Below are 27,492 nucleotides of genomic sequence, written 5' to 3' on the forward strand. Positions count from 1 at the left end.
TGAGATATTTGGGGGACGTGACAAGAGGAGGTTGCTCAGGTGCTAAGTACCGTTCAGCTCCAACTCTAAAGTTGCAGATTCAAGTCATCAAGGGAGCAACAAGGTGGGAGCTACAGGGGAAAGGGTAAGAAAAGAAAAAAGAAATATTTATATGACCAAGACAACCTGCAATTCCATATTTGGGCAGGGGCGGATCCACACCATTGGGTGTGGGTTCGCGGGAACTCACAACTTTTATCCGAACCTTGTATTTATAATGTGAAACCCTTCAAATATATAAGAAATTTGAGTTGAGAACCTAGTAACAACAGATACTACTAGCTGAAAACCCACAAGTTTCAAATCCTGGATCCGCCTCTGTATTTTGGGGACCTTTTTGTAAGTATGAAAATAAGCTAGGGCCCCAAGATATATTTGCATTAAATACTTCCATTTGCATCAACATTTAGTTATATATAAGAAAAGAAAGCCATGATACATTTGCATGGACGACAACTTCACTTTCTTCTTTTGTCCGTCTTTCTTAGCCATCTCCGCTTCCAATAAAAACCACCTACTGTATATACAACATTTATACACCGTGTCTTCTTCTTCTCCAACTTCCACCCACTCTCTCTCTCTCTATATATATATATCTATATATCTTTAGCTAGAAAGGCAGTACCAAGTTTCCCATATATATAGATAGAGAAAGGTATATTTATAGAAGAAGAAATGGGATTTCTCAAGGCTAAAGGAGACATTTACAAGGCTGCTGAGGATGTTGATGTTGGTCCAAATAGTAATGAATTTTATCTCCAAGCCAACGTCAAAGGTTCATCTTATTCCCTTCATTTTCATTATTTCTTTGTACCTTCATAGATATCTTATTCCCTTCATTTTCATTATTTCTTCTTACCTTCATATATCTTTTCCCTATTGTGTTTTTTCTCAAAATGATTTGTTTCGAAACGATATGGTAAAAAGTTTTGAAAGCGTGGATTGAGGTAAAAGAGTCAGCTTTTGGCTTTTTATATTTCAATTGGTTCACTAAGGGAGATATATAGTAGCTATTCTAAAGTAATTATATATAGGGGTGTTTACAGAAAACCAAAAAAATTAATAACTTTCTGGTGTTTGGTTTTGGTTTCTAATTTAAAAAACCTACAAAATTTTGGTAGGTTTCGATTTTAAATTTAAAAAACTGACAAAATTTGGTTTCATTTTGGTTTTAAGCAAAAAATAACCCTAAAATCGAATCCAATGTACAATATAAATATCTATTTTCAAATTAATTTCTTGGTTTTTAATTTAAAAACTGATAAAATTTGTTTTGATTTTGGTTTTAAGCAAGAACTGGTCGACAAAACCAAATCAAACCTACTGTATAAATATCTATTTTAAAAATTGTAATTTCACTCTCTCTCTCACACACACACAAGCACATATATATTCTTTGTAGAAGTTTTAATTTCTTCATGTGCTAGGAAGTATATTGTCATATATTTAAAATAAAATCGACAAAAATTGAATTAACCAAAAAAAGTGACAAAATTGAAACGATGAAAAATCAACTTATTTGGTTTGAGTTGATTTCAACATTTGAAAACCGATTTAATTGGTAAGGTTTCCTCTTAGAGAGAAATTAAACTGACACTGAACCATTAACACCCCTAATTTTATATAGATGATGAACTTCTGCTCTCATATTAAAATGAGTTTAGACATATTAAAATGAGTTGAACTAATAAATAGACGGATCATTAACCATCCAAAGGTGACTTAGGATGAGATGAGTTAAACAATGAATTGTACAAACCCGCCAAACTCTTACAGAGTTTTAATTTCCTTGTTTTTTTCTTATAACTGGTTTAATTCCCTAATAAAACTTTATTTTTGTTATAACTATATATAACAAATCAGGAGGAAAAGAAAAACTTTTTACTAGTAAAGATATGATGTACTTATGCTCTCATACGTTTTGTTCCTAAAAGTTACCGTCCTTAAATATTTTGGTAAGAATAAGATAAACGCAATTAATGGAGGTAAACCTGGAGGTGAAAGGTCTATATGGACCATAGACGTTTTAGGGTGACTCTACATTTAATGAAAAAGCAACGGCCATAAAATATGTTTTTTTTTTTTGGCTTTAAACCATAAAATATGGTTGATTGATCATAATTGTTGGAGAGGGTTGTTTAACTTAATTAACTTAGTTTTCCTTTTTCATTATTCAATTGTGGTACACTCTCCAAGTCATATTTGATCTATCTACCGACATTATTTTCTCAAAATATGGCCATAAAATAACGAAATTTAATTTTATTTTAGACAAATCTCCATCTCCTTCCCTCTGCCTAATGGAAACTAATGAATAAAAACACCGAAGAAAATAATTATGACCAACGTTGAATTGAGACCAGCGAGGAAAAGCATCGAAGCTGCATGGGCTTTCTAAATTTAGAAAGAAAAAAAATCTTAGTTATATTTATATGGGTAATTTCAGAGATCTCGATCTAAGTTTCGTTCCATAACATTGGCATTCCTTGTGGTTTAGGATATTACGTTTATCTTCTTTATTTTCTTGATTTCCTTATAATAATTTTTAAGAACTTATTTATCATCAAAGTTAAAAATATTCTTTGACTAATATACCCTTAATATAATTTTTTCTTAACCAATTCTTTTAAAAATGAAAACTCTACATCCATGGACTTCCTCTTTTGGGTGTTGATTTCCCCATCAAACTTGGGGAAAGTATTTCCGGGAAAATTGTGTAGGAAAAGAAAAATCGGTGAAAATATTTTAGTAGATGTAGCTATGGTCTAGATTTCTTATCTTGATAAAGGCAAAGTTACATTTTTGTCTTTCAAAAGAAAGAAATTGCTCAATTAGTTTCACACGTGTAGGTCGATAGAATATATAAATTAAAGCAACTGTAAAACTCTTCAAGATTCAAATCACCCCATGGGAGTAATTACCTTTTTTTTTTTCTTTTTTTTTTTAAATGATGGAAGGCAAGAACGTTACAATAGCCATGGAAAAGGTAAAAGGCAAATATTTTTCCATATGAATAGGAAAGTGGAACAAACCGGTGTTTGTAGAGCAGAAAGGAATTCCCAACGAATTTGCTAATTCAAAAAATTCATAGAATTAATTAAGTTGAAGAGTATATATTAGTAAGGATCAATTTGTCACATTGTAATTTTGTATTAATGATAAATAAGTTAAAAGATTTGTTATCAATAAAATTTAAAATAAGTGAGGTAAGTGTAACATAGTAAGTCACAAGAAATATTAATGTTATGAAGTGAAACCTAAGGAACATCTCTGAAACTGTCTCTTTTATTTTTTACAATCTTTCTATTTATTTATCTGTATGCTTTTGTTACTTATTTGAAAAATGTTCTGCTCTATTGTTTGTGTTTGATTTTCGTTCTGTCGAATGATTTGTAACAAGCATATGATAAGAATTAAATTGAGTTTATTCCATTGACGACTATGTGTTAAACATTTTTATAATTATTAGTTTTCGTCGTCAAAATCTTTTCTTTTTCCGTCTTAAATTATAATCCAGATTATTAATTTAATTTTGTTAACTCACATTTTATTTCAATACGCAGCACCTCGGATGGCCGGCTTTCTTGTTAAAGTATTCGCATGGTTCTTGGAATTGCCGATCTTTGGATCCATTATGCTCTATGTTTTGAAGAGAAATAACTTAATTCACAAGGTATGTACATTTTACCTGATACCTTAGTCTTTGGTTGGTATGACACCGTTTGACTTGTTTTATTAATTAAGTGTTCAAAAACCGAAAGAATATATAAATAATATGAAAAACTATATCGATTAAAATTATACTGATTTTGAAGTATCATATACTTAGCACTTTATTTGATCCCAAACTTTTAACTAAATAACTTTTCATATATATATATATATATATGAAAAGTTCTGCTTGTCTATTCTCTTTCTTTGAATTACTCCTTCATGTCAATAGCTAGGAAATGCTTAATATCTAAATATTGGATGGGATGTTAGTATTTAGTCTAGCTGATCAGTTTTGCCACTATAATGTCGAAGTAACAATTATTGAGATGTATACATATGGAGTGAATTTTCAATCTTGATCTCAAATTGAAAAAAAGAATAAAAAATTTGTCCCAAACGTGGTTACTGTTTATGTTAGGAACCAAGATTACGTTTGCTTTGCTGGCGTGATGTTACACTTAGTTTACAATTCTTCTTTTTTGTTTTTTTATTTTCTTGAGTTACCTACAATGATAATGATCAGTCATATTCAGCTTCTATTCTGTAATTAAAATATGCTCCACTAATTTTATACTTCCTCCTATCCATTTTACTTACCATGTTTTTATTTACACGCTCCTTAAAAAACGTATTGACTAAAACAGTACTTTGACTAAATTATCCTTGTCTATTCTGTAATCTCAATTTAATACTACTTTTTTTCATCACAATAAGCTCTCTCCACATTTATTGGTAAGGGTAAAAATGAAAACTAATAATTAAATTTATCTTAATTTTCTAAAATGACAATAATTTTTAATAAGCATGATAACTAAAATATATAGACCGGAGGTGGTAACTTTTACGAGTAACGTCACTTTTTATTGATGTGTATTTTACTTTCTATTAACATTGCTTATGAAACCAAGCACATGAATATATCAACTTCCCCTTGATTAGTTGTTACTGACAACTAGTTTCATTTGGCAGCTTGTTACATTTGCTGAGTTGCAGGAGTCACCCCTCTATGTTCCTCTTCACAACTATGAAGGTCTGGTATTTCCGTTAATTTGTTTTTAAATATACACACACACGCACACACACGCTTTGGGTTATAAGGGAGGTGGAGATTTTGTGGATTAGAATCTTGCATCTCTATTTCTTAAGGTGAAAGTACAACCACTAGGTTATAACTATAATTCTATTAATGTTTTTCTCATAAAATTCATGCTCTAGTTGTTAGGAATTTGAATCCCAAATCCGACCTTTATAAGCAGATTCTCAGGAAAGATTGGAGGGTCACAGCTGGACCACTTAAATACCAACCTCCTTAGACAGAACCTACTTACGTCGTGATGTAAGCGAAGAATAAATAGCACACACAGATTTATAGTGGTTCACCCTCAATGTGAGAGCTACGTCCACGTTGCTGCTGCAGATCTTATTAAAGAAGAAATATTACAAGTGTTTACAATACTCAACCTCACAACCCCAATCCCAATTACACTCAAGAATGTTTTTGCTAAAAATTCTCTCAAAGACTTCTCTTACTTAAGCCTTTCACTAAGAGTATTTCTCTTAGATTTTTCTCTCTTTGGGATGTGTTGTCTTCTTCAATTTTTTGGTGTATCTAGCAAATGAGAAAGCTTCCCTATTTATAGGTATGAGATGAACCTATTGATGTCATTAGTGACTCAAGCAAGCACTTGACAATTTTTCAAAGACAAGGAAGATGTTTTCTTCCTCAAAACAAGGGAAGTGTTTTCTTCCCTAGAATAAGGGAGGTGTTTTTCTTCCTCAAAATAAGGGGATGGACCCAACAAATCTCCCACTTGAAGACTAATTTTAATTTGTCTTCACACTTTGATCGATGCAGCAGCTCTTTCCTAGTTTCATACTTCGTGCAGGCCAACTGAAGCTGAGCATAGCTTCAGTTTGTCTATCGTCACTGCCTTTGTTAGCATGTCTGCTGGATTCTGACTCCCTGCGATCTTCTCAAGCACTAGCGCTCCATCTTCCAAAGCTGATCTAATGAAATGGTACCGGAGTTGTATGTGCTTCGTTCGAGCATGGTAGACCGGGTTCTTTGCCAAATGAATGGCACTTTGGCTATCACAATATAGCACACTTCCCTCGTGGTCCTGATCCAATTCCCGCAGAAAAGATTGTAGCCACATCATTTCCTTTGTGGCCTCCGTCACAGCAACGTACTCAGCCTCACAACTAGAGAGAGCTACTATCTTTTGCAACTTGGAAACCCAAGAGATTGCAGTACCTCCGAAGGTGTAAACATACCCGGATGTGCTCTTTCTGCTATCAACATCACCACCGTTGTCAGCATCAACATACCCTTGCAATCCTGTTTTTTATTTTCAGAAATACAGAGCTGAACTCGAGCTGCCTTTCAGATATCTGAATATCCACTTCACAGCCTCCCAGTGTTGCTTTCCCGGATTGCTCATAAATTGGCTGACAACTCCCACTGCATGTGCAATGTCTGGCCTTGTACATATCATTGCATACATAAGACTACCGATTGCAGATGCATAAGGTATCTTGTCCATCTGCTTCTTCTCATCCTCGGTTGTCGGCGACTGATCCTTTGACAACCGAAAGTGTCCAGCCAAGGGAGTGCTGACTGGCTTGGCATCATGCATGTTGAACCTTTTGATAACTTTCCTCACATATTCTTCTTGTGAGAGTTTGATGCCCTCCTTGCTTCGATCGATTCTCATCCCAAGGATTTGCTTTGCAGCTCCCAAATCCTTCATTGCAAACTCTTCCGATAACCATTTTTTCAACCGATCAATCTCCTGTAGGTTTGCTCCTACGATTATCATGTCGTCGCCATAGAGTAGCAGTATCATGTACGAGTCTTCAAATTTCTTGAAGTAACAACAGTGATCTGCCTCGCAATACCACTGTCTTAGAGCCTGCTTTAGTCCGTACAGACTCTTTTGAAGTTTGCACACCAGATTCTCCTTTCCTTTGACTTTGAATCCCTCCGGCTGTCGCATGTAGATTTCCTCGTCTAGATCACCGTGAAGAAATGCAGTTTTCACGTCCATCTGTTGCAGATGTAGATTTTCCTTTGCTACCAGTCCAAGAACAGTTCTGATAGTCACCATCTTGACTACGGGAGAGAAGATCTCCGTATAGTCGATGCCTTCTTTCTGTTGAAATCCCTTTGCAACCAGCCTTGCTTTATAACGCTTGCTTCCATTGGGTTCTTCCTTTATCCGATAAACCCATTTGTTTTGCAATGCCCTCTTATCCTTTGGCAACTCGGCTAACTCCCATGTATGATTTGCCAATAGTGAATCCATCTCATCTTTCATTGCCAACTCCCACTTAGTCGATTCATCGATTTGCATTGCTTCTTCATAACATTCCGGCTCCCCTCTATCAGTGAGTAGAATGTAGTTGAGGGATGGAGAGTACCTGTGAATCGGCTTCCTGATCCTGGATGATCTACGCAGTTCTGTGATTGGCGCCTGTTTATTTGTTTCAGAATCAGCACTTTCATCAGCACCTTCTCGGATTGTTTGTTCCTCTGCCTCGGCTGTACCTGGCTGCGGCTCAGGTGTCGGGAAGTCCCTCAAATTGACTATTTCCGATTCCTTGTCCTGACATTCTGAATGTTTTTGCAACTTGTCTTTGTACAGTACCTCTTCGTTGAAGACAACATTCCTGCTTCGGATGATCTTCCGATTTTGTTCATCCCAAAATCGGTAACCAAGCTCGGTGTCACCATAGCCAATAAAGTAACACTTCTTTGATTTTGGATCAAGCTTTCTTCTAGCCGTATCATCATTATGAACATATGATAAGCAGCCGAACACTTTCATAAATGAAAGATTTACCTTCTTGCCACTCCATACTTCTTCTGGAATTCTGAAATCCAAGGGAACTGACGGTCCTCGGTTAATTAAGAAGGCCGCGGTATTGACTGCATCTGCCCAGAATGTCTTGGGAAGTCCAGAGTGTATTCTCATACTCTGAGCACGCTCGTTCAACGTTCAGTTCATTCTTTCGGCTATTCCATTTTGTTGCGGCGTTCCAGGAATAGTCTTCATCATCTTGATCCCATTATCGGCACAGTACCGTTTGAAATCACCATCAGTGTATTCTCCGCCATTGTCGGACCTCAAACACTTCAACTTGAGGTTTGTTTCATTCTCAACCATGGATTTCCATCTTTTGAATACACTAAACACATCGGATTTATTTTTCATAAAGTAAACCCACACCTTCCGGGTTGAATCGTCAATGAAGGTCACGTAGTAGTGTGATCCTCCAAGAGAGGGGACAGTGGTAGGTCCCCACACGTCTGTGTGCACCAATTCTATCTTCTCGACCTTCAACTCCCTGCCTGTATTTGAGAAGCTTACTCGTTTTTGTTTTCCGAGAATGCAGCTCTCACACGTATGAAGGTCCACCGTCTTCAGCTCCGGAATTAAGCCATTTTTCACCAACAGCTTCATCCCCTTCTGGCTGATATGTCCCAGCCGACAATGCCATAAATCTGTCTTCTTTGTGTTGTCAACTACAGCAACAGTATCACGACAACTAGTCGTCATGTAGAGAGTGCCAATCTTCTTTCCTCGGCCAACTACCATAGCACCTTTCGCCACCTTCCAAGACCCATTACCAAAGTTGAGATCATATCCCTCATCATCAAGATGACCTACTGGGATCAGGTTTCGCATCATCTTTGGAACATGTCTAACTTTTGTAATCTTCCACGAGGATCCATTTGACATCTTCAAATTAATGTCTCCTGTGCCAACAACGTCTAGCGGCTCTCCATCGGCTAAATAAACTTTGCCGAGATTCCCAGCCATGTAGTTTGTCATTATATCATGATGTGGGGTGGTATGAAAGGACGCTCCTGAGTCAAGCACCCAAGAGTCTATCGGGCTGTCAACCGATAGCAACAACGCATCGCCAATGTCTTCCGTAGCAGCGTTGATTCCGGCCCCCTTGTTGTCCTCCTTCTTTGGCGCCCTGCAGTTCTTCTTGAGGTGACCTGGTTTTCCACAGTTCCAACACTCAAGTGTTCGTCCTGGTCTGGATTGACCCCTGCCATTCCTTGACTTCAATCTGCCCCTATTTCGGTTGTAGTTTCTGTCATAATTTCTGCTTCTATTTTCCACATTAAAAGCAGAACTCGTCGATGCCTCTCCAGAATCTGTCCTGCGCACCTCCTCAGCAAGGATACGATCCCTAACATCGTTGAACTTTAGTTTGTTACTGCCGACAGAATTACTAACCGCTGCTCTCATTGGCTCCTAGCTATTTGGTAGAGATGCCAACAAAATTAGAGCTTGCACTTCATCATCGAAATCAATTTTTACCGATGACAATTGATTTACAATGGTATTGAATTCATTTACGTGTGCAGCAACATGAGCATTTTCCATCATCTTTAGATGAAATAGTTTCTTCATGAGAAATACCTTATTATTTGCCGAAGGTTTCTCATACATGTCAGACAATACCTTCATCATATCTGCGGTGGTCTTCTCCTTTGCCACATTGTGAGCAACGTTCATCGACAGCGTCAGCCGAATGACTCCAAGAACTTGTCTGTCGAGGAGATCCCAATCTGCTTGCTTCATCTCCTCTGGTTTCGGACTCAGAGGTTCATGAAGCTTTCTGTCATATAAATAATCTTCAATTTGCATTCTCCAGAACGCAAAATCTGTACCATCGAATTTACCGATGCCGTGCATCGTACCATCTTCGCCTCCCATCGTTTCTAAATCACAACACAACCTGTTGCTCTGATACCAGTTGTTAGGAATTTGAATCCCAAATCCGACCTTTATAAGCAGATTCCCAGGAAAGATTGGAGGGTCACAGCTGGACCACTTAAATACCAACCTCCTTAGACAGAACCTACTTACGTCGTGATGTAAGCGAAGAATAAATAGCACACACAGATTTATAGTGGTTCACCCTCAATGTGAGAGCTACGTCCACGTTGCTGCTGCAGATCTTATTAAAGAAGAAATATTACAAGTGTTTACAACACTCAACCTCACAACCCCAATCCCAATTACACTAAAGATTTGTTTTACTAAAAATTCTCTCAAATACTTCTCTTACTTAAGCCTTTCACTAAGAGTATTTCTCTTAGATTTTTCTCTCTTTGGGATGTGTTGTCTTCTTCAATTTTTTGGTGTATCTAGCAAATGAGAAAGGTTCCCTATTTATAGGTATGAGATTAAACTATTGATGTCATTAATGACTCAAGCAAGCACTTGACAATTTTTCAAAGACAAGGAAGATGTTTTCTTCCTCAAAACAAGGGAAGTGTTTTCTTCCCTAGAATAAGGGAGGTGTTTTTCTTCCTCAAAATAAGGGGATGGACCCAACACTAGTAAAGTTAAAGTTACTTTAAGGGAAGTTATCTCTATAGTACTTTACCCAATTTTAAGCCACTTTGCTGTAAATTGAGATTGTAGAGTATTCGTGTTACTAGCTAGGCATGTAAAAAATTGAGATAATCTCTCGTACCAAAGAGAAGTAAAACGATGAAGCATTTGCTACAGTTTTACCAGTATAACTAGGCATGTGTGCTAGATGGAGTCGGCTCAGCTCACTCAACGTTTAGTAGAACTGACCTCAACTCGTTTTGAAAAGAATCTAGCGAAGTGTTAATTTTCATCAATTTGGCTAAATTACAGTAGTGGATTTGCTGATTGAATTTGGAAGAAGAGCACCTTGGACACCAAATAATTGTGTTGCACTCTGTTAACACCTTTTGTAAGGAGGTCAGCGTATTGATTGTTGAAGCCAAGTAGACAGTATGGAGTATTTCTTTGATAAAATAGCAATCAATATTAATGTGTTTTTGTCATTAAATAGTGGATTAGCTACAATCTATTATCTACATAGTAGGTTTACTATCATAGTAGATGAAAACTAGCAGCTGAAGATGCATAGTCAATTCTTAAAACAAACTACCACCCAAACAACTGAGGCTAAACTTATGTATTCTGCCCTCTGCTGAGCTCCCAAAAAGAGTAATTTGCCACTTTGATTTTCATGAAATAAAAGAGTTTTCGTACTTCACGAAATATCTGGTCAGAAACGTTCTTGTGTTTGGACATGAAGTCCAATTAGAATCACAGAAGACTAAGGCCCCGTTTGGACATGGTTTGAAACCATGGTTTCAAACCATGTTTGGACATACAATTTGAATATTTTAAGTTGTATTTTCTCTTATAGACATAAAAACCCTACAAATTGTGAAAACTATCAAAACATTCTCAATTCTTATACAATCTTACCAAATGAGCAAATCATAGTTTATAACAAAATTAGTACACTACTAGAAGGCATTTCTAAAAAATGCAACATCAATTAATCAAATTTTCCTTCAATAAAATCGAAAATTTAACATGAATAGTAATGTAACCACTATTTAATATAATCTTCCCACATAAATTAAAGATTGGTAGACATAAATAAACGTTAGTGGAAGTTAATGAGATTGGTAAATGATTGATGGGGTAATTGTTAAAAATATTTACCAACTTATGGGTTCTTTTTTTACAAAATATTATCTTAAGGGTTAAATTTTGTATTTAAAAAAATTGAAACCATGGTTTCAAACCCAAACCAAGATTTTTTGGATGATTTGGGTTCAAACCATGGTTTAATGGCCAAACGATGGTTTGAAACCATGGTTTCAATTTTGATGGCCAAAAGCCTACTAAATGCTGATATGAACTGGTTGTTGACATTAGAATCCCCAAATTTGATTTTTGCTTGATGTACATCACAACTCTGAGTATTGCTTCAATATGTGAAACTTTTGGACATTTGATGAATTTACTCCATTAATGGAGATTGAAGCTCGAGTAGTTGAGAGAAAATGAGAAAGAAGAAGTTGAGGATTGAATCACAGATTTCATTGATTAGAAAAAATGAGCTGTGCATCATGTATTTATACAACTAAGATAACCATCATTAACTAACTAACTAACTCATTAATTAACTAATTTCCACTAACTGTCTAAGTTCTAGTAATTACAGTTTAGTCCTCTAAGTTCTAAGTAATGTCATCATCTTCAATACTCCCCCTCAAGCTGTGATGTGCAAAGATATTTAGCACTCCCAGCTTGGACAACAGATACTCATGTTGTGGTCTTCCCAACCCCTTTGTAAGTAGGTCTGCTGCCAGCTCCTTAGTGTTTATGTATCTTGTTTCAATCAGTCCCTTTTGTATCTTCTCCCTGATGAAGTGACAATCCAGTTCTATGTGCTTTGTCCTTTCATGGAACACAGGATTTGGAGCTATTTGCATAGATGACTTGCTATCACTGTACACTGAAATAGGAGTCTCAACTGCAACTTCTAGTTCCTTGAATAGTTCCTGTAACCAAGCTACTTCTGCAACTGAGTTTGCCATGCTTCTATACTCAGTCTCTGTTGAGCTCCTTGAAACAACCCCTTGCTTCTTTGACTTCCAAGGTATGAGTGAATCTCCATACTTGATGAGAAATCCAGAAACAGACCTCCTTGTGTTTAGGCAAGCAACCCAATCAGCATCACAGAAAACTGTCATTTTCTTTGATGGTTTGCTGGACAACAGAATTCCCAAGCCTGCCTGTCCCTTGATATATCTAACTACTCTCATTGCAGCATCTAGATGAGACTTTTTAGGTTGATGAAGGAATTGACTTAGAGTTTGAGTTGCAAATGAGATATTTGGCCTGGTAACTGTTAGATAGAGTAATTTTCCTACCATTCTTCTATACACCCCTGCATCTTGTAACAATTTATCTTCACTTGAGATACCTCTCTTCTCATCTTCTTCTTTGTTAGCAGCTATCATCTTATCATACTCTATTGTAGTGAGTTTGGTATTGGGATCTATAGGTGTAGAGACTGGTCTTGCAGCACCTAAACCAGCTTCAGAAATGATCTCTAGAGTATACTTTCTTTGGTGCATAAGTATGCCTTTCTCTGATCTAGCAAACTCTATGCCTAGAAAGTACCTAAGTTCACCTAGGTCCTTGATTTTGAAAGTTTTCTGTAACATTTCTTTTGTCTGAGTAATAAGATCAATATTGCTACCTGTAATAAGCAGGTCATCCACATACACAAGAAGGATGAGAATAGATGAATCAGTCTTCTTGGTAAATAAGGAGTAGTCCAAATAACTTTGAACAAAACCAAGATTAAGTAGTGCTTCAGTAAATTTCATATTCCACTCCCTAGGTGCCTGTTTCAGCCCATAAAGGGATTTGATGAGCTTACACACAGGTTTCTCCCCCTGCACATCAAATCCAGCAGGTGGTTTAAAGCCTTGAGGAAGAGACATGTAAACCTCATCATGTAAATCACCTTGAAGAAAGGCATTGTACACATCCATTTGATAGACATGCCACTGATGAGAAGAGGCAATAGCAAGGACTGATCTAACTGTGACCATCTTTACAACAGGAGAGAAAGTTTCTTGGAATCAAGACCCTCTCTTTGATTAAAACCTTTGGCTACCAATCTGGCTTTGAACCTTTCTATAGTGCCATCTGCTTTAGACTTGATCTTAAAGACCCACTTGCAACCAATAACTGACTTATTAGATGGTAGAGGCACAATTGACCAGGTATTATTCTCTTCCAAGGCTGAAATTTCAGTCTGCATAGCTTGAACCCACCTTGGATCAAGGCTAGCTTCCTCAAAGGTACTTAGTTCAATCTCAGTAGAAGAAGCAGCAACATAGGCCTGATAGGAAGGGGATAGATTATCATAGCAGATGTAGTTGGTAATAGAGTAAGGTGGTATATCAGTAGGAATGGTGGAAGAGTAAGCAGTAATGTAGTCTTTTTGCCATATTGGAGGTTTTCTGCCTCTGGTGGACAGTCTAGTAGGGGGTGCTGGTGGAGAAGAGGAGGCAGGGACATTTGAAGTAGACATGATGGGAGCTACAGGTGGAGGAGGAAGAGGTGGTACTATAGGAGAACTAGTGGGATTAGGATCCTGAACAGACTCATCAGCAGATAGGAACATTCTTAAATCTTCAGTGGAGTTAGTGCTGAAAGGGAAGGTATCTTCTCTAAATTGAACATCCCTACTGATAAAGAATTGTTTTTCTTTTAGATTATAGAGAATATAGCCTTTTGTGGTTGGACTGTATCCCATATGAACAGATGGAATACATCTAGGTTGGAACTTGTCATTCTTAGGTAAAGCAGCAGCAAAGCAAAGACAGCCTAGAACTCTCAAGTGATTCAGAGAAGGTTTTACTTTGTGAAATGACTCAAAAGGGGATTTACCATCAAGTACTGATGTAGGTAATCTATTGATAAAATAGGCTGCTGCCAGAACACAATGACCCCAGTATTTTAAAGGAATATGACCTTGAAATCTGATTGCTCTTACTACTTCTAGAAGGTGTCTATGCTTTCTCTCAGCTATACCATTTTGCTGAGGAGTATGGATACAAGTTCTCTGATGAACAATGCCAAGAGAACTAAAAAGTTTTTGACATTCATGATTAACAAACTCTGTTCCATTATCATTTCTAATGACTTTAACAGAAGCAGCAAACTGGTTTTTCACCATAGTTAGGAAATTCTGTAAGATGACCAGAACATCATATTTGAATTTTATTAAGAAAATCCATAGCATTCTAGAGCAATCATCAACAATAGTGACAAAGAACCTGTTACCATCATAAGTAGGCACTTTGTAAGGACCCCAGACATCACAATGAAGAATATGAAACACATTTGCAGTTCTAGAATTGCTAGTAGGAAATGGCAATATAGTTTGTTTAGCTAGTGGACACACAGTACATTTGTGAACTTCTTGAGTACAAGAATTGAAAGGTAAAGAGAAAATATGAGTAAGAACTTTGGAAGAGGTGTGGCCATGTCTTCTATGCCAAAGACAAATATCAGTAATAGAGGTGTTAGACTGAGGAACATGATGTACAGTACTAGAGTTCTGAGCAGCACAAGAGTTAATGGATGAGGATGAGATGCCTCTACTGAGAGCTTGAACAGGTAGAAGGTAGAGTCCACTAGACTGTCTACCAATCCCCCTCACTTGCCCATTGTAGAGGTCCTGGAATACAAAGAAATCAGGGAAAAAGGAGACAAAACAATGTAAGCTTTTTGTGATCTGAGAAACTGACAATAGATTAAACTTGAATTCAGGAATGAAGAGCACATTATGCAGTGTAGAGTTATCAAATATAGGACATGATCCTATATGAGAGATGTCTGTTGTATCCCCATTAAGTAAATGAACTTTCTTATGATCATTATCTACCTTCTGTAGATTAGTGATTATGTTAGCTTTTGAGGTCATATGATTTGTGGCTCCAGAGTCCACAATCCACATATCCTTATCTTGTGTGTGATTAACCATGAGTGAGGTGGTAATACCTGCAGTATTGGCAGAGATTGAGGCATCACTTTGACCAGTTTCACTTGCCCTTTGATTAGGCTGGCCAGTCTCATGATTCAGCAGATTCACTATTTGAGCATATTTCTCCTTGTTGTATCCCATACCAAAACCAAAGTTATTCACAGCTTGTTCAAGGCCCCTTTGATGACTATTTGCACTGTATTCAGCTTGACTTGATTCACCAAGTGTAGCAGCAGCATTATTAGCAGTATGTCTATACTCTCTTTGTGAGTTGTTGGGATTCCTCTGATAGCTGTTTTGGTTATTATTTTGATAGGATCCTTTCTTCCTGAATTTGTAATCAGGTGGATATCCTACAAGTCTATAACAAACTGCCATGGTGTATCCTTTCAACTTGCAGTGGTCACACTGTGTATTTGGATCATAATTTGGATTGTAGTTATAGTTCTTCTTGTGTTTCTGTGTATTTGCATTTCTCAGGGCTAACATTGTAGTGAGATCATTAATTTCGTTCATAGACTTGGTATTTACCATATTTCTCTGACTCTCCCTCTCAATCAACATAGAGTAAGCTTTGTTGATTGTAGGAAGAGGAGTCATCATAAGGATTTGTGCTTTAGCTTGTTCAAAAGTGTCATTTAGTCCCATTAGGAACTGGAACAGTTTCAGACCATTCATGAACTTCACATAATCTTGAGTTTTAGGGCAATCACAACCAGGAAATGGTATTATGCTATCAAATTCTACCCAAAGTGCTCTAAATTTAGAGAAATATGCAGAAACTGTATCAGTACCTTGATGAATTGTTGCTATCTCCTTGTGCAGTTGATAAGTTCGAGAACCATCTACTTTATCAAATCGTTCTTTGAGATCTTCCCAAACCTTAACTGCCTCAGTCGAGTACACAATTCCACCATACAATTCCTTTGAAGTACGATTGCATTGCATCTTTCCCACAGATCTGTCAAATTTGGACCATAATCCTCCCTTTTGCAAGTTCCATTGATGAATCCTAGCTTATTACGATCAAGAATGGCAAGTTTCATCATTCGACTCCAGATCGAGTAATTTTCAGCACCAGTTAATTGCAGTGCAATTAAAAATGCTCCAGAGTTGTCAATTGAACTGAGATATAATGGATGATTATGATTTAGGTTTTCTGGTAGTGTATTGTCCACCGCCATTGTAGTGATTTCTCAAATTGCTTCTGAGCTTTGAAAAAAAAATTGGATCGATAATCAGTCTAATGACTGTACTGCTCTGATACCATGATGAATTTACTCCATTAATGGAGATTGAAGCTCGAGCAGTTGAGAGAAAATGAGGAAGAAGAAGTTGAGGATTGAATCACAGATTTCATTGATCAGAAAAAATGAGCTGTACATCATGTATTTATACAACTAAGATAACCATCATTAACTAACTAACTAACTAACTCATTAATTAACTAATTTCCACTAACTGTCTAAGTTCTAGTAATTACAGTTTAGTCCTCTAAGTTCTAAGTAATGTCATCATCTTCAATAACATTGCATATATTAATTGAGTACACTGTGTTAGAATTCTGCAATATTCACAAGTATAACTGTAGACAATTATTACAGCAAATATTCTCAAAGCTCACTATTTTCCAATTACATTTCAAATGATGAATAAATTTTGAATATACTGGTCTAAAAAGTGGCTAGCCCACCAATTTTTACGATTGTTTGGCGGGTCATTTGCACGATTGGCCTTCAAAGGCACTGGTCTTTAATTTTTGTTCCACAAATTGGTGGTCTTTAATTTTTGTCCTTCGCTAAAAATCCCTTGGTTTCGGGTTCGAATCCCCGCTCATAAAAAAAATTAAAAAAAAAATCGCAAGGTAGAGTTTGGATTCGCAAAGAAGAGTTTTGCCTTCAGCCAATTTTTTTTTTTTTTTACTTAGTTGAAATTTTACAAACCTCTTCCTTAAGGCCTAACTTTGCTACAAACTTCTGCCTTGCGAATTTTTTTAATATTTGACTGAGCGGGGGTTCGAACCCAGAACACATGAGTTTTAGGCGAAGGGCAAAAATTAAAGATTTCAAATTTGAATGACAAAAATTAAAAACCAGTGCCCTTGAAGGACATTCCGCAAAAAAATGTTGTTTGGCAGCCCAGTTAGGTTAGTCGTCATTAGGCCCATGTATATCGATTGGTTGAGTTGATGACATCATACTATAGACAGTTACAAAGCTCATTAGATATGCTGCTAAAAAGCAAGTTGAAAATTTACTAAATACAATATCTGTTCTCTCAAACAAGACGCGGCATCAACATAGTGAAGGTAGGTAATACATCCAATTACTAATTACTGGAATTAAATTGCTATGATAAAAGGTAATGTGTTCATGAGTTTTCAAAGGCAAAATGCATGGCACTATATGTAATATCAACAACGATCCTCTTTATCTTTACTAAAGCATTTTCTACTTGTCTAAGTGACTTTTGCTGCCAGCTTTTTTACTTCATATGCATATAACGAAGCAATAATCTCACCAACTTATAATTTAAGGATTCTGTCATTAAGTTATGAATTTAAGGAAAAAGTTTAGAGTTCATGATTCACAAGAGAGAATTCAAGGAAAGAATTCTTGAGTTTGTGGTTCTACAGCTCAAATTAGGGATTCAGTCCATGAGTTAGAACTCCACCATACAAGAACGATTAGCTGGAATATCACTTGTAGAAGCTATGAACTTTAGTATAATGTGCTAGAGATTTTTCATGTTTAATTAAGAGTATTTTGTCTAAATTTTATTTCTGCACTAAAAATGACTATTTTTCAATTACATTTCAAATGATGGATAAATTATGAATACCGCTCTAAAAAGTGGCTAACCCACCAATTTTTACGATTGTTTGGCAGCCTAGTCAGGTTAGTCGTCATTAGGCCCATATACAGCTCAACTAGTTTTTCACAATAGTTAGGCATGTTAGCCTAAAGCATTCATTAAGCTTTAAAGGCAAATAACGAAAGTAATTTCCAGTATTATTTTTGTGGGCAAAAATTTAAGTGGAAATATCTCGATAGTATTTTCTTTCACTTTTCGATTTTCAGGGAGTCAACTGCACACCAAAAGTGATTAGTTAATTCTTTAAAAGTGATTGAATTCACTTATTTCATGAATGGTTTAAACTTAAAGGGACCTTAAAAAGAGTAAACTACTAAGATGTTTGGATAAAATTAATAATGATTAGTACTTTGTAATAGAGGAAAAACCACTATAAAGTGAGTTGATCCAAAAATAAGGCCCGTAATAGGAACTGAGTATAGAAGTATATATCGAACAAGAAAATGTCTTGGATATAATGAATTTAAGGTGCTTTATCTCTCTTTATATATATATAAAAGTTGATTTACCTCATTTACTAGTTTACATTTCCTTCAATCCCATCAATTGTTAGTACTTTAGCTAAGAGTCAATCAATTAAAGTATTGATTGAGTTGATAACATAGAATTGGTTACAGGCGGAAAAGAAGAAAAAGAAATGAAAATTGTAGAGTATGAGTCTCCAAGGGAGCAAGTTGGGCAGGCCTTGGAATGTATTGAGAACATCGTACCTCCAAAGTATAGCTTCAGTAGGTGGACCATATTGGATTATTCAACTGCTTATCATTCCAAACAAATTACACCTCTCAAGGTATGCATCTTTACCCTTCTTTTTCCTTTATTACTCAACCTTAATTTTTGTTCAATTTTTATTTTCTTCTTCACTATATTGTTTGATTAATGCCTTTTGTCATTTCAACTCGTCGACAAATCTTTCACTTTTTAACTTGTGATAAATATTAGTTTCGCGTATGTTTACGTTGTATATCATAGTCAAAATACATAGAATCTGAAAAAGATGATATCTGACATTCACGAAAAAAAATTGAAAAAATTATAGACTTGATAATTGACTCAAATATCACAAAGATATAAAAAGGGAAAGGAAAAAAGAAGACGAGAAAATATACCTTTGTGATTTGCTGTTGAAAATTGGCTTATAATAGTCTCATGAAAATCTACCACAAAGGCAATGTCCCAACAGTTGGAAATCTTACGGAAAGTACTTGATCGATCACGAAACTTGTCGGAAAATACTTGATCACGAGCCTTGCAGGAAATTCTTGAACAATCTCATAGTTTGAGGCATGTCAATTAAGACATTATCTTTAAGGATCTTTCACCCGGTATGAATATATCCCTCAGAATTCAACAAGCTCTTCTAGTACAAAACTAAAAACCGGAATCTAACAAAGATTTATTTAACATTCTAAAACCCAGCAAAATAAAATAAGAAGATGAAGAATGTTTGGGTCATCAGCTCTATCCACCCAATGAAAGACTAGATAATATATATAGTAGGAAGTTTAAGACCAAACCGTGATAGCCAGATGACTAAACAAAGCAAATAACGGTTCTCACTAATGGCTATTCAATGACACTAATGGAGACTTATGAATGTTGATTAGCTGACAATCAATTTGTTACCTAATGGAGGTAAAGGCTTCAAATGTCAATGAAGATGTGTATAACGGCTAATAAAGGTTCCATTTTAATATTGTAATAATGGTTATTAACCATGGATAGTAAATAGTAAATAATATTTTTTTGAGATATAAAATTATTTTAATTCAATCCCCCACTTATCTCAAAAAGAATATTAAGTAATAGAAAGAAATAAGAAGTTTTGCTAGGTCTTCACATAAGAGTACAATGCGTCGAATTTGATGTCTTGTAGACTATGAACCAGACCTAGATAAAATAAGATTAAACTTATAGAATAATTGGTGAAGTTTAGAACTTCTATGAACCAAGAATTCTGTTGTAAGCTCCGGGTCTTATTCTATCACATTATACTCGCACAATCTTTGTCGTTATCGCAGTTTTGTGCTAAAAGGCCATGCGCGTGTCCTGGTATTCATGAGTGTTCTAGCAATCCGTCACAATTTCATAGGAGCAGCACCACTCTACACTCATATAGGTCCATCCATCAAGTGCATTCTGCAGAGTAATACACCACCTATAAAGGATATGGTAATGGATTAAGAGTTTATAACCCATCCCTCACTTTGCCTTGCAGAACTATACTATATTCACACACCATAGGAAGGAACATATTTTATAGTGCACCTTTGATCAACTAATGACTTGTTATTACCCATATGAACCTAATTCATGGGATCTCCAATCACATTGGTTGAGTTACCATCATTGTTGATCTTCTCAATTGACAAAAGTCCCATTCCCCTCGATGTTTCTTTTAGTCTTGCGAATCGGCCAAATTCACCTCAGACATCACACAATTATATATGAAAATTATCACATCTCACAACCGTTGCTCTTATCACAATGTGTCTCAAACACAGTTAATTTTGTTTCAACTTGAATACTCGCTAAGTAGTTTCTAAACCACTCAGCCTCATAACCAGCCAACTCCAAAGCCTTAATTCAGACATATCTATATAGTAACTATGCTTTGCTTGAATGATTTATCTATTATTTCAGCCCCCACTAAAGGTGAACACATAGTTTCTAATGAATTTTGTCTCATCTGACTCAAAGATTCAGTTATCATCATTGTATCTCTCTAATACAAATACCATAATTCAGGGTACTTCTCAAATATTATTTTTTCAAAATTTAAAATTGATCTCATCATCGATGGCTTCTTTCCAAAACTTTATTTTCAAAACATTTTGAACAGTAAGATCACACATAAAAAAATATCACTTTTTATAACAATGCTCTTAAGATAACTCTAGTAAGATACCATGACCCCCACAATTTCAAAAAATTTAAGGTAAGGGGATAATATTTTCATGACTCATAAAATATTTCATCTTATAAATAACAATCTAATAATAGTTCACCCAAATAATTATGTAAAATTTACTCACATTATGTCATCATCAACAAATAATTTCAGAAAGTAATTTTTATCAAGAGTTGGATAAGAAATAAATAAATAAAAATAGTAAGCACACAAATACACCATCATTTCAATACTCACTGTTCACAAAATATTATTTTTGTTTGATGCAACTTCATCCTTCTCAAATAAAATCTTCACTCCAATGCTAATGCCAATATTTTTCTAAAAGTGAGTTTAAGAAGAACTATTCCTTTACAAGAATTTGAGTAATTCTTGCACCACCAACATATATAAATGTTCTTCTTTTTCAACTTGGGTGACAAATTTATTTTGTTAGCACAAAGAGGCTTAATAGAACCAAAGTCTAACACCCAATCTCTTACATTAGCCACAAGATTCACTTAAGAAATGACCACAATAATTATATCATCTGCTTAGTCAAATTTATTTTACTTAGCGGGATTATCATTTCTCCGAATCTTCTTTAACATTTAGGGACATCGATAGCTTAGTTTGCCATTCGCAAAATACTAATTATATCCCTGGAAGATCTGATTATTAGCTTTGCATCATATAAATAAAATCACCAATCAATAGTAATTAATAATCTCAAATTAATTTTCCTTTACGCTAGCACAATTCGTTCACCAAGTATATAACATGAAAGTATAGTTATGTGCTTAGAAATAAAATTAGTAGAAAGACAACATCCTTCATGAATCCTTATTACATAACTTGCTAATCATTACTGGAGACTTAAAATTCTTAGCAGAATCCTCCAATTTATCTCAAATTATGATGAAAGGAGATTTACACGAATTTATTCATTTAATCTAATACTCCAGTATCAACAAATTAACTTTTTTCATCAAAAGATTTGTCATATTCTACTATACAAGAATGATCCAAAATATAATAAATTATTCACTCTTAATTCCATGCTCAAAGAGTTAACAATGAATTTATTCGACATGAGTACAGAAATCAGGCATGAATTATTATTTTGCTTATTCATTTGATCCTTAGTCTATCAATCACATACAGCGACACAAAGGTATTCTACACACTCAAATTTGTTAAAAATTAATAATTTAAATTCATTATCTCAGGCTTTTCAAGATTTCAAAAACCATAGCGGAATCGTAACTTTACCTTCTGTGAATAAAAGAAAATGTGTGAATTTAAAACACTGACCGGAACACTTTGTGCAACAGTTATGGGAGCATCGAAGTAAATATTTTCCGTAAGAATAAAGTACGAAATATCCTTAAGATTATTGGAAATCTTACGGAAAATACTTGATCGATCACGAACCTTGTCAGAAAATAGTTGATCACGAACCTTGCAGGAAATTCTTGAACAATCTCATAGCTTGAGGCATGTCAATTAAGACACTGTCCTTAAGGATATTTCACCTGATATGAATGTATCCCCCATGATTCAACAAGCTCTTCTAGTACAAAAATAGAAATCAGAATCTAACAAAGATTTATTTAACATTCTAAAACCCAGCAAAATAAAATAAGAAGATGAAGAATGTTTGGCTCTTCAGCTCTATCCACCTAATGAAAGACTAGATAATATATATAGTAGAAAGTCAAAGACCAAACCGTGATAGCCAGATGACCAAACAAAGCCAATACCGGTTCTCACTAATGGCTGGCTATTCAATGACACTAATGGAGACTTATGATATGATGTTGATTAGCTGACAATAAATTTGTTAGCTAATAGAGGTAAAGGCTTCAAATGTCAATGAAGATGTATATAAAGGCTAATAAAGGTTCCATTTTAATATTGTAATAATGGCTATTAACCATGGATAGTAAATAGCAAATAATATACTTTTTGAGATGTAAAATTATTTTACATCACCAACTCCCAAGGTGAAAAATAGTTTAAAGCTTTGTTATTTTTAAATTTAATATGCAAAATATATTTTCTACATATAATAATTTAGTCAATTCAATTTTGTAATTTTTTCGGTTTCTTTTACAAAAATAAAATGTACACTAATTATTTTGATACGATTATAAATTTATATCGAAACTTATGATTATATTAATAATAATTTGATGATCATCGATTCGATGAGGTTCAATTTGGATTGACTTTCAATTAACAATTGACACCCAGACTCCAAACATAAGCGATTACTTGAATTTATAACATTAACTTCTATTTCATTCTTACAATTACATGGTTTTTGTTTTTTTTGACAGGTAGTGGATAGGTTTTTATCCGCCGTTCAGCACTCATCTACTCCTTCAATGCAAATGTCATTTTTTATTAACTTTGATACTGATGATATCTTAAGACAAGCTACTGAGTCAACTCGTCGATACCATCAAGGTACGATCTCAAGAAAATTAATATTATCTTTGCCTAATCTCTTTCCATCAACGTGCAGTACTCGCTTTGAAGCTTGACTAATTTACTTCATTTTAAATATTTTCTAAAATTTTGACACATTTAAATAGAAAATTATTAACGGTAATATTTTCATTATTTCAAATTTCAGCTTGAAATACTATGTGCAAACTCAATGTTTATTTGACAATTTGATTCAATATTTCAACTTGAACTTAAATAGAGAATTTGGAGTTAATAAACTAGTTTGATGAATAATTTTCACCCACAGAAAACTTTTCTGCTACGTAAATTCATATCCAACCAAACTTTCAAACTTCAAATACTTTTTTTTTTTCAAACTTTTACCAATTATTGTCCCAATGTCTACTTAGTAATTTCAATCATAAGGATTCTGTGACTAAATTACCCTTTGTCTCTCCTAATAATTGTTGAGAAACTTTAAAAAATTGTATAAATCATTGAGCAAGAGCAGATTAAAAAGGAAAATAATTGATACCTTCTTAAATTTTTAAGATAACACTTATTTTAAACCAAAATTGTTTTTACTCCCTTTTGTCCCATATTATATGATATTTTTGTTTGGCTTGTCCAAAATGAATGACATGTTTCTCCTTTTGAAAATTATTTAATCTTAGTATTCTCATTTTACCGTAATAACATGAATTATTAGAACCCGTTCAATATTAAAGTTCATTTCCATAAGGAAAAAGAAAATAAAAAGACATGTGAAAGTAACACCATAATTCGTTTAAGAAAATAATTTTAGTACTTTACATATATTTAACTTATAGGTTAAGAATTTCTTCTAGTTGTTAAAATTCTATGCTTAATCGAACATCTTTACCTGAAGTGAAAGGAGTAAATTACATTTTTTTAGTTCTTCCTTTGTTTTCTTTTGGTTCCGGAGGAGGTTAAACAAAGTAGATGATATTTTACCCAATTTGATGATGATGATGATTTATCCCTTTATATATTAGAATAAAATTAATGGGATCGTGTTTTTTTTTTTTTTTTTGGCAATGTGATTATTCTCAGGTGAACCACTATCAGTTTTGGATGGAGTTCCAATTGCAGTAAAAGATGAAATTGATTGTATGCCCTACCACACCACAGGTGAGTACTTCATGTTAGAGGTGTCAAACGAGTGAGTTGAATCAAATCTTGACGAATTAAATACTCAAGTCAATAAATAAATCATGAGTGACTTCATTTATGGTTTGTTGGGGTCAATATAAATTGAACTAGAATTTGTAAATAATATTTCATAACTAAACCCGTTCAACATAATCCAAATTACCCATTGTTATCATCAGCCCTGTCATGACCTATATTTCCTAAGCCACGATGAAACCTAACCTCAACTCATTAGTGGAACTCAAAATCGTGTGAAGCCCATTTTAGTGTTGAAAAACATAGCAATAAGCTTTAAAAGTAAATGTTAAAGCAAAAACAATGTTATACGATCAAAAGAGCTGAAATACATAAGCAACTCTTGGAAATAGCGATACGAGTCATGAGCTACTACAACCGAACCAGTACAAGAATATTGATAAGATCCATTATGTGAAAAATAGAACAATAGTGTAAATAAAGAGGAAGTCCACGGTGATGCAAAACTAGCCAAGCAGCTTACCTTGACATGTCCAACCCTCTCAACCTTGATAGGGACTATCTCGATAGCATGTTGGGATAACTCGACGGATCTCATCTCGTACTCGGTGACTGACACCCTATCCTGTCTCAAGGTATCAAATCAGTTCCTCCTCTCCTCCCTCACACTAGGTGGGAGAAACTTCTCTAGAAATAACTAAGAAAGTTATGCCCAAGTGAGACGAGGTGATTTAGCTGGTCTACCCTCAACTAAAGGTCTCCACCAATGCCTAGCTGGCTCAATCACTAAAAAGCTGTAAAATTGGCTCCCTTGGAGTCACCAGGCCCAAATTGTGCAACCTCTCATGGCAACTAACCATAAACTCATATGTATCAATTGTGGGATCCCCATTAAAATTCTGGGGGTCCATCTTCTTAACGGTCAAATCTCTTTTGCTCATCTACTGTCTTGGTAGGTGGAACCACTAGCTGTGGGGAAATATCAGGTAATGGCATGCCTAAAGGCTAGTGAGTTCCATGTGAAGCTGGCTAAGCCTGCGGAGTCTGATAACCTAGAGCAATCGGCTGATTAGGGGTCTGAACACTCATCCCTGGTTATGCACCATCTGGTGCAACCGGGAAAATACTTGTCTGTGTCATGCTCTCTAGAAAAGCCAATATCCAAATCAAAGTATCCTGAAGAATAAAGTAGTTATGAATCCCACTTGGTCCTGAGCTGCCTCGACCTCAGCCACCGAAATCAACCGATTCTTCTGAGCAACCTCTGGCTCATCTGATACAAATCTAGCAAGACCCTGAGCAGCTGCTAGTGCTCGGACTCTAGTGGGCACTATTGCACGATCTCTAGTCTGATCTCCAACCCTCAATCTACCCCTCTACCGAGCGTAACAGACCTAACAATGGGTGTGGCTCGTGTCTTCACAATTTGTGAAAGGGTGCAACAAAAAGAATTAGAATTCAAGTTGAATAAAAATACACGTTAAGGAATGAAAGAAAATAAATTCCTTAAGTGACCTATAGCCCTTCGAAGATAAATACAAACGTCTCTTTGCCGATCCGTAGGACTCTACTAGAAATTGCTCAAGACTCATAAGACTGATGAACCTAGTGCTTTGATGCCACTTTTTCATGATCTAAAATCTCCTAAGTCATGATGGCACCTATACCCAACACGATAGGCGTACAATGCATACAGTAAGCATTTAAAGTAATTATAATTCATGAAGGCGTCTTGAATAACCATATGTGTGGAAAATACAATTATAACCCAAAATCTGATGATATGAGTCAGGAGCATCTAAGAGTAAAATAAAGTAAGTATGAATCACCAAGACAGACATAATAGTAAAGATAGAGGGAGTCCATTGTTGTGGACCAGCCAAGCAGCTCACCATAGAATCTCTTAATCATATCCTACTAGAGACGGTCGTGGGCTCCAGAAGTTCTTGGATCAAAATCTGCATCAAAAGTGCAACAATTATAGCATGAGTACGAAAGAACAACATGTACCAGCAAATATCATTGAACGACATTAACAAGATAGTGGCGGGGTTTGGTCTTTGAAAACTTGCCTCACATTCTGATAAGTTATAATGTCAACATATACAAAATATCAACCATAAAGAAAATCCAGGCAAACAATGTCATAAAAGTGTGCATAGTCAACATATAAGGATGGTATGCACAGAATAAACTTGATCAACATATAAATGCACAACTCAACATATGTAGATTATATGTATGTATAAGAGTCATGATGTAATTTATGAAATACGGACTCTTTACCCCAACTGTCTCATCCAGTGTTTCTAGCATTCTTCATAGACCTAGTTCAACTAAGGATTGCATGACCAACAACGCATGAGGGACAATCGTGTTGTTCATACGCCAGCACAGAACAAGATTCTGTTGTGCTAATAATCATATAATCTTCCCATCGGGCCATAATCTCATCACCCCATCCCAAAATCAGATCTTACGGGCCATAATCTTATCACTCCGTCCCAAAATCAGATATTCGGAGTGATATTCTAGCATGCAAATCAATACTACATGTATTATCGCTAATCTTTCAAAGCATGCTCAGTAAATCAATTACAAACCAGGTAGCACAGAAGAACACATAACAGCTAAAGTACCCCAACATGGCACCCAATAACTACAAAAGTGCTCGTCACCTCGTATATACAGTACCCGCTTACCCTTAATCTATTTCATTAGTACTTAATTGGAAAAATATTCCCTTACCGAAGGCTAGGCTTAACTTACCTCAAATGAAGCTTTACAAATCCATGAATGGTCTTTCCTTACCTCAAGCCTCTAAACGATCCAAATCCTTAAGTCAAATGATCGAATTTCCCTTGAAAGATATCCTAAAGCCGAGCTCCGCAAATCTCAAAATGAGTTTAAAATGATAGAACCACGAAATGAAATGTTTTTAATGGCTAGGTATCAACCTTTTAATACCCTGATGGGCCTTCACAATCGCGAAGAGAAATCAG

General features: G+C 35.4%; 1 protein-coding gene across 2 annotated transcripts in view; it reads left to right on the top strand.

Annotated features, from left to right (window-relative positions):
• Positions 1–474: 474 nt before the first annotated feature.
• The window catches only part of LOC132617120 (fatty acid amide hydrolase-like), a 95,220-nt gene continuing 68,202 nt past the window's right edge, over positions 475–27,492 (top strand). The window contains exons 1-6 of one of the 2 annotated variants that reach the window (XM_060332041.1): positions 475–814; positions 3,603–3,712; positions 4,723–4,783; positions 18,603–18,787; positions 23,230–23,359; positions 24,416–24,493. In XM_060332041.1, the coding sequence (XP_060188024.1) occupies positions 715–814; positions 3,603–3,712; positions 4,723–4,783; positions 18,603–18,787; positions 23,230–23,359; positions 24,416–24,493 (664 nt within the window). In that variant the 5' untranslated portion in view covers positions 475–714. The remainder of the gene's footprint in view (positions 815–3,602; positions 3,713–4,722; positions 4,784–18,602; positions 18,788–23,229; positions 23,360–24,415; positions 24,494–27,492) is intronic. The other variant, XM_060332042.1, reaches the window with a different exon arrangement.

The sequence above is a fragment of the Lycium barbarum genome, chromosome 11 (assembly GCF_019175385.1).
Source record: "Lycium barbarum isolate Lr01 chromosome 11, ASM1917538v2, whole genome shotgun sequence".
NCBI lineage: Eukaryota > Viridiplantae > Streptophyta > Magnoliopsida > Solanales > Solanaceae > Lycium > Lycium barbarum.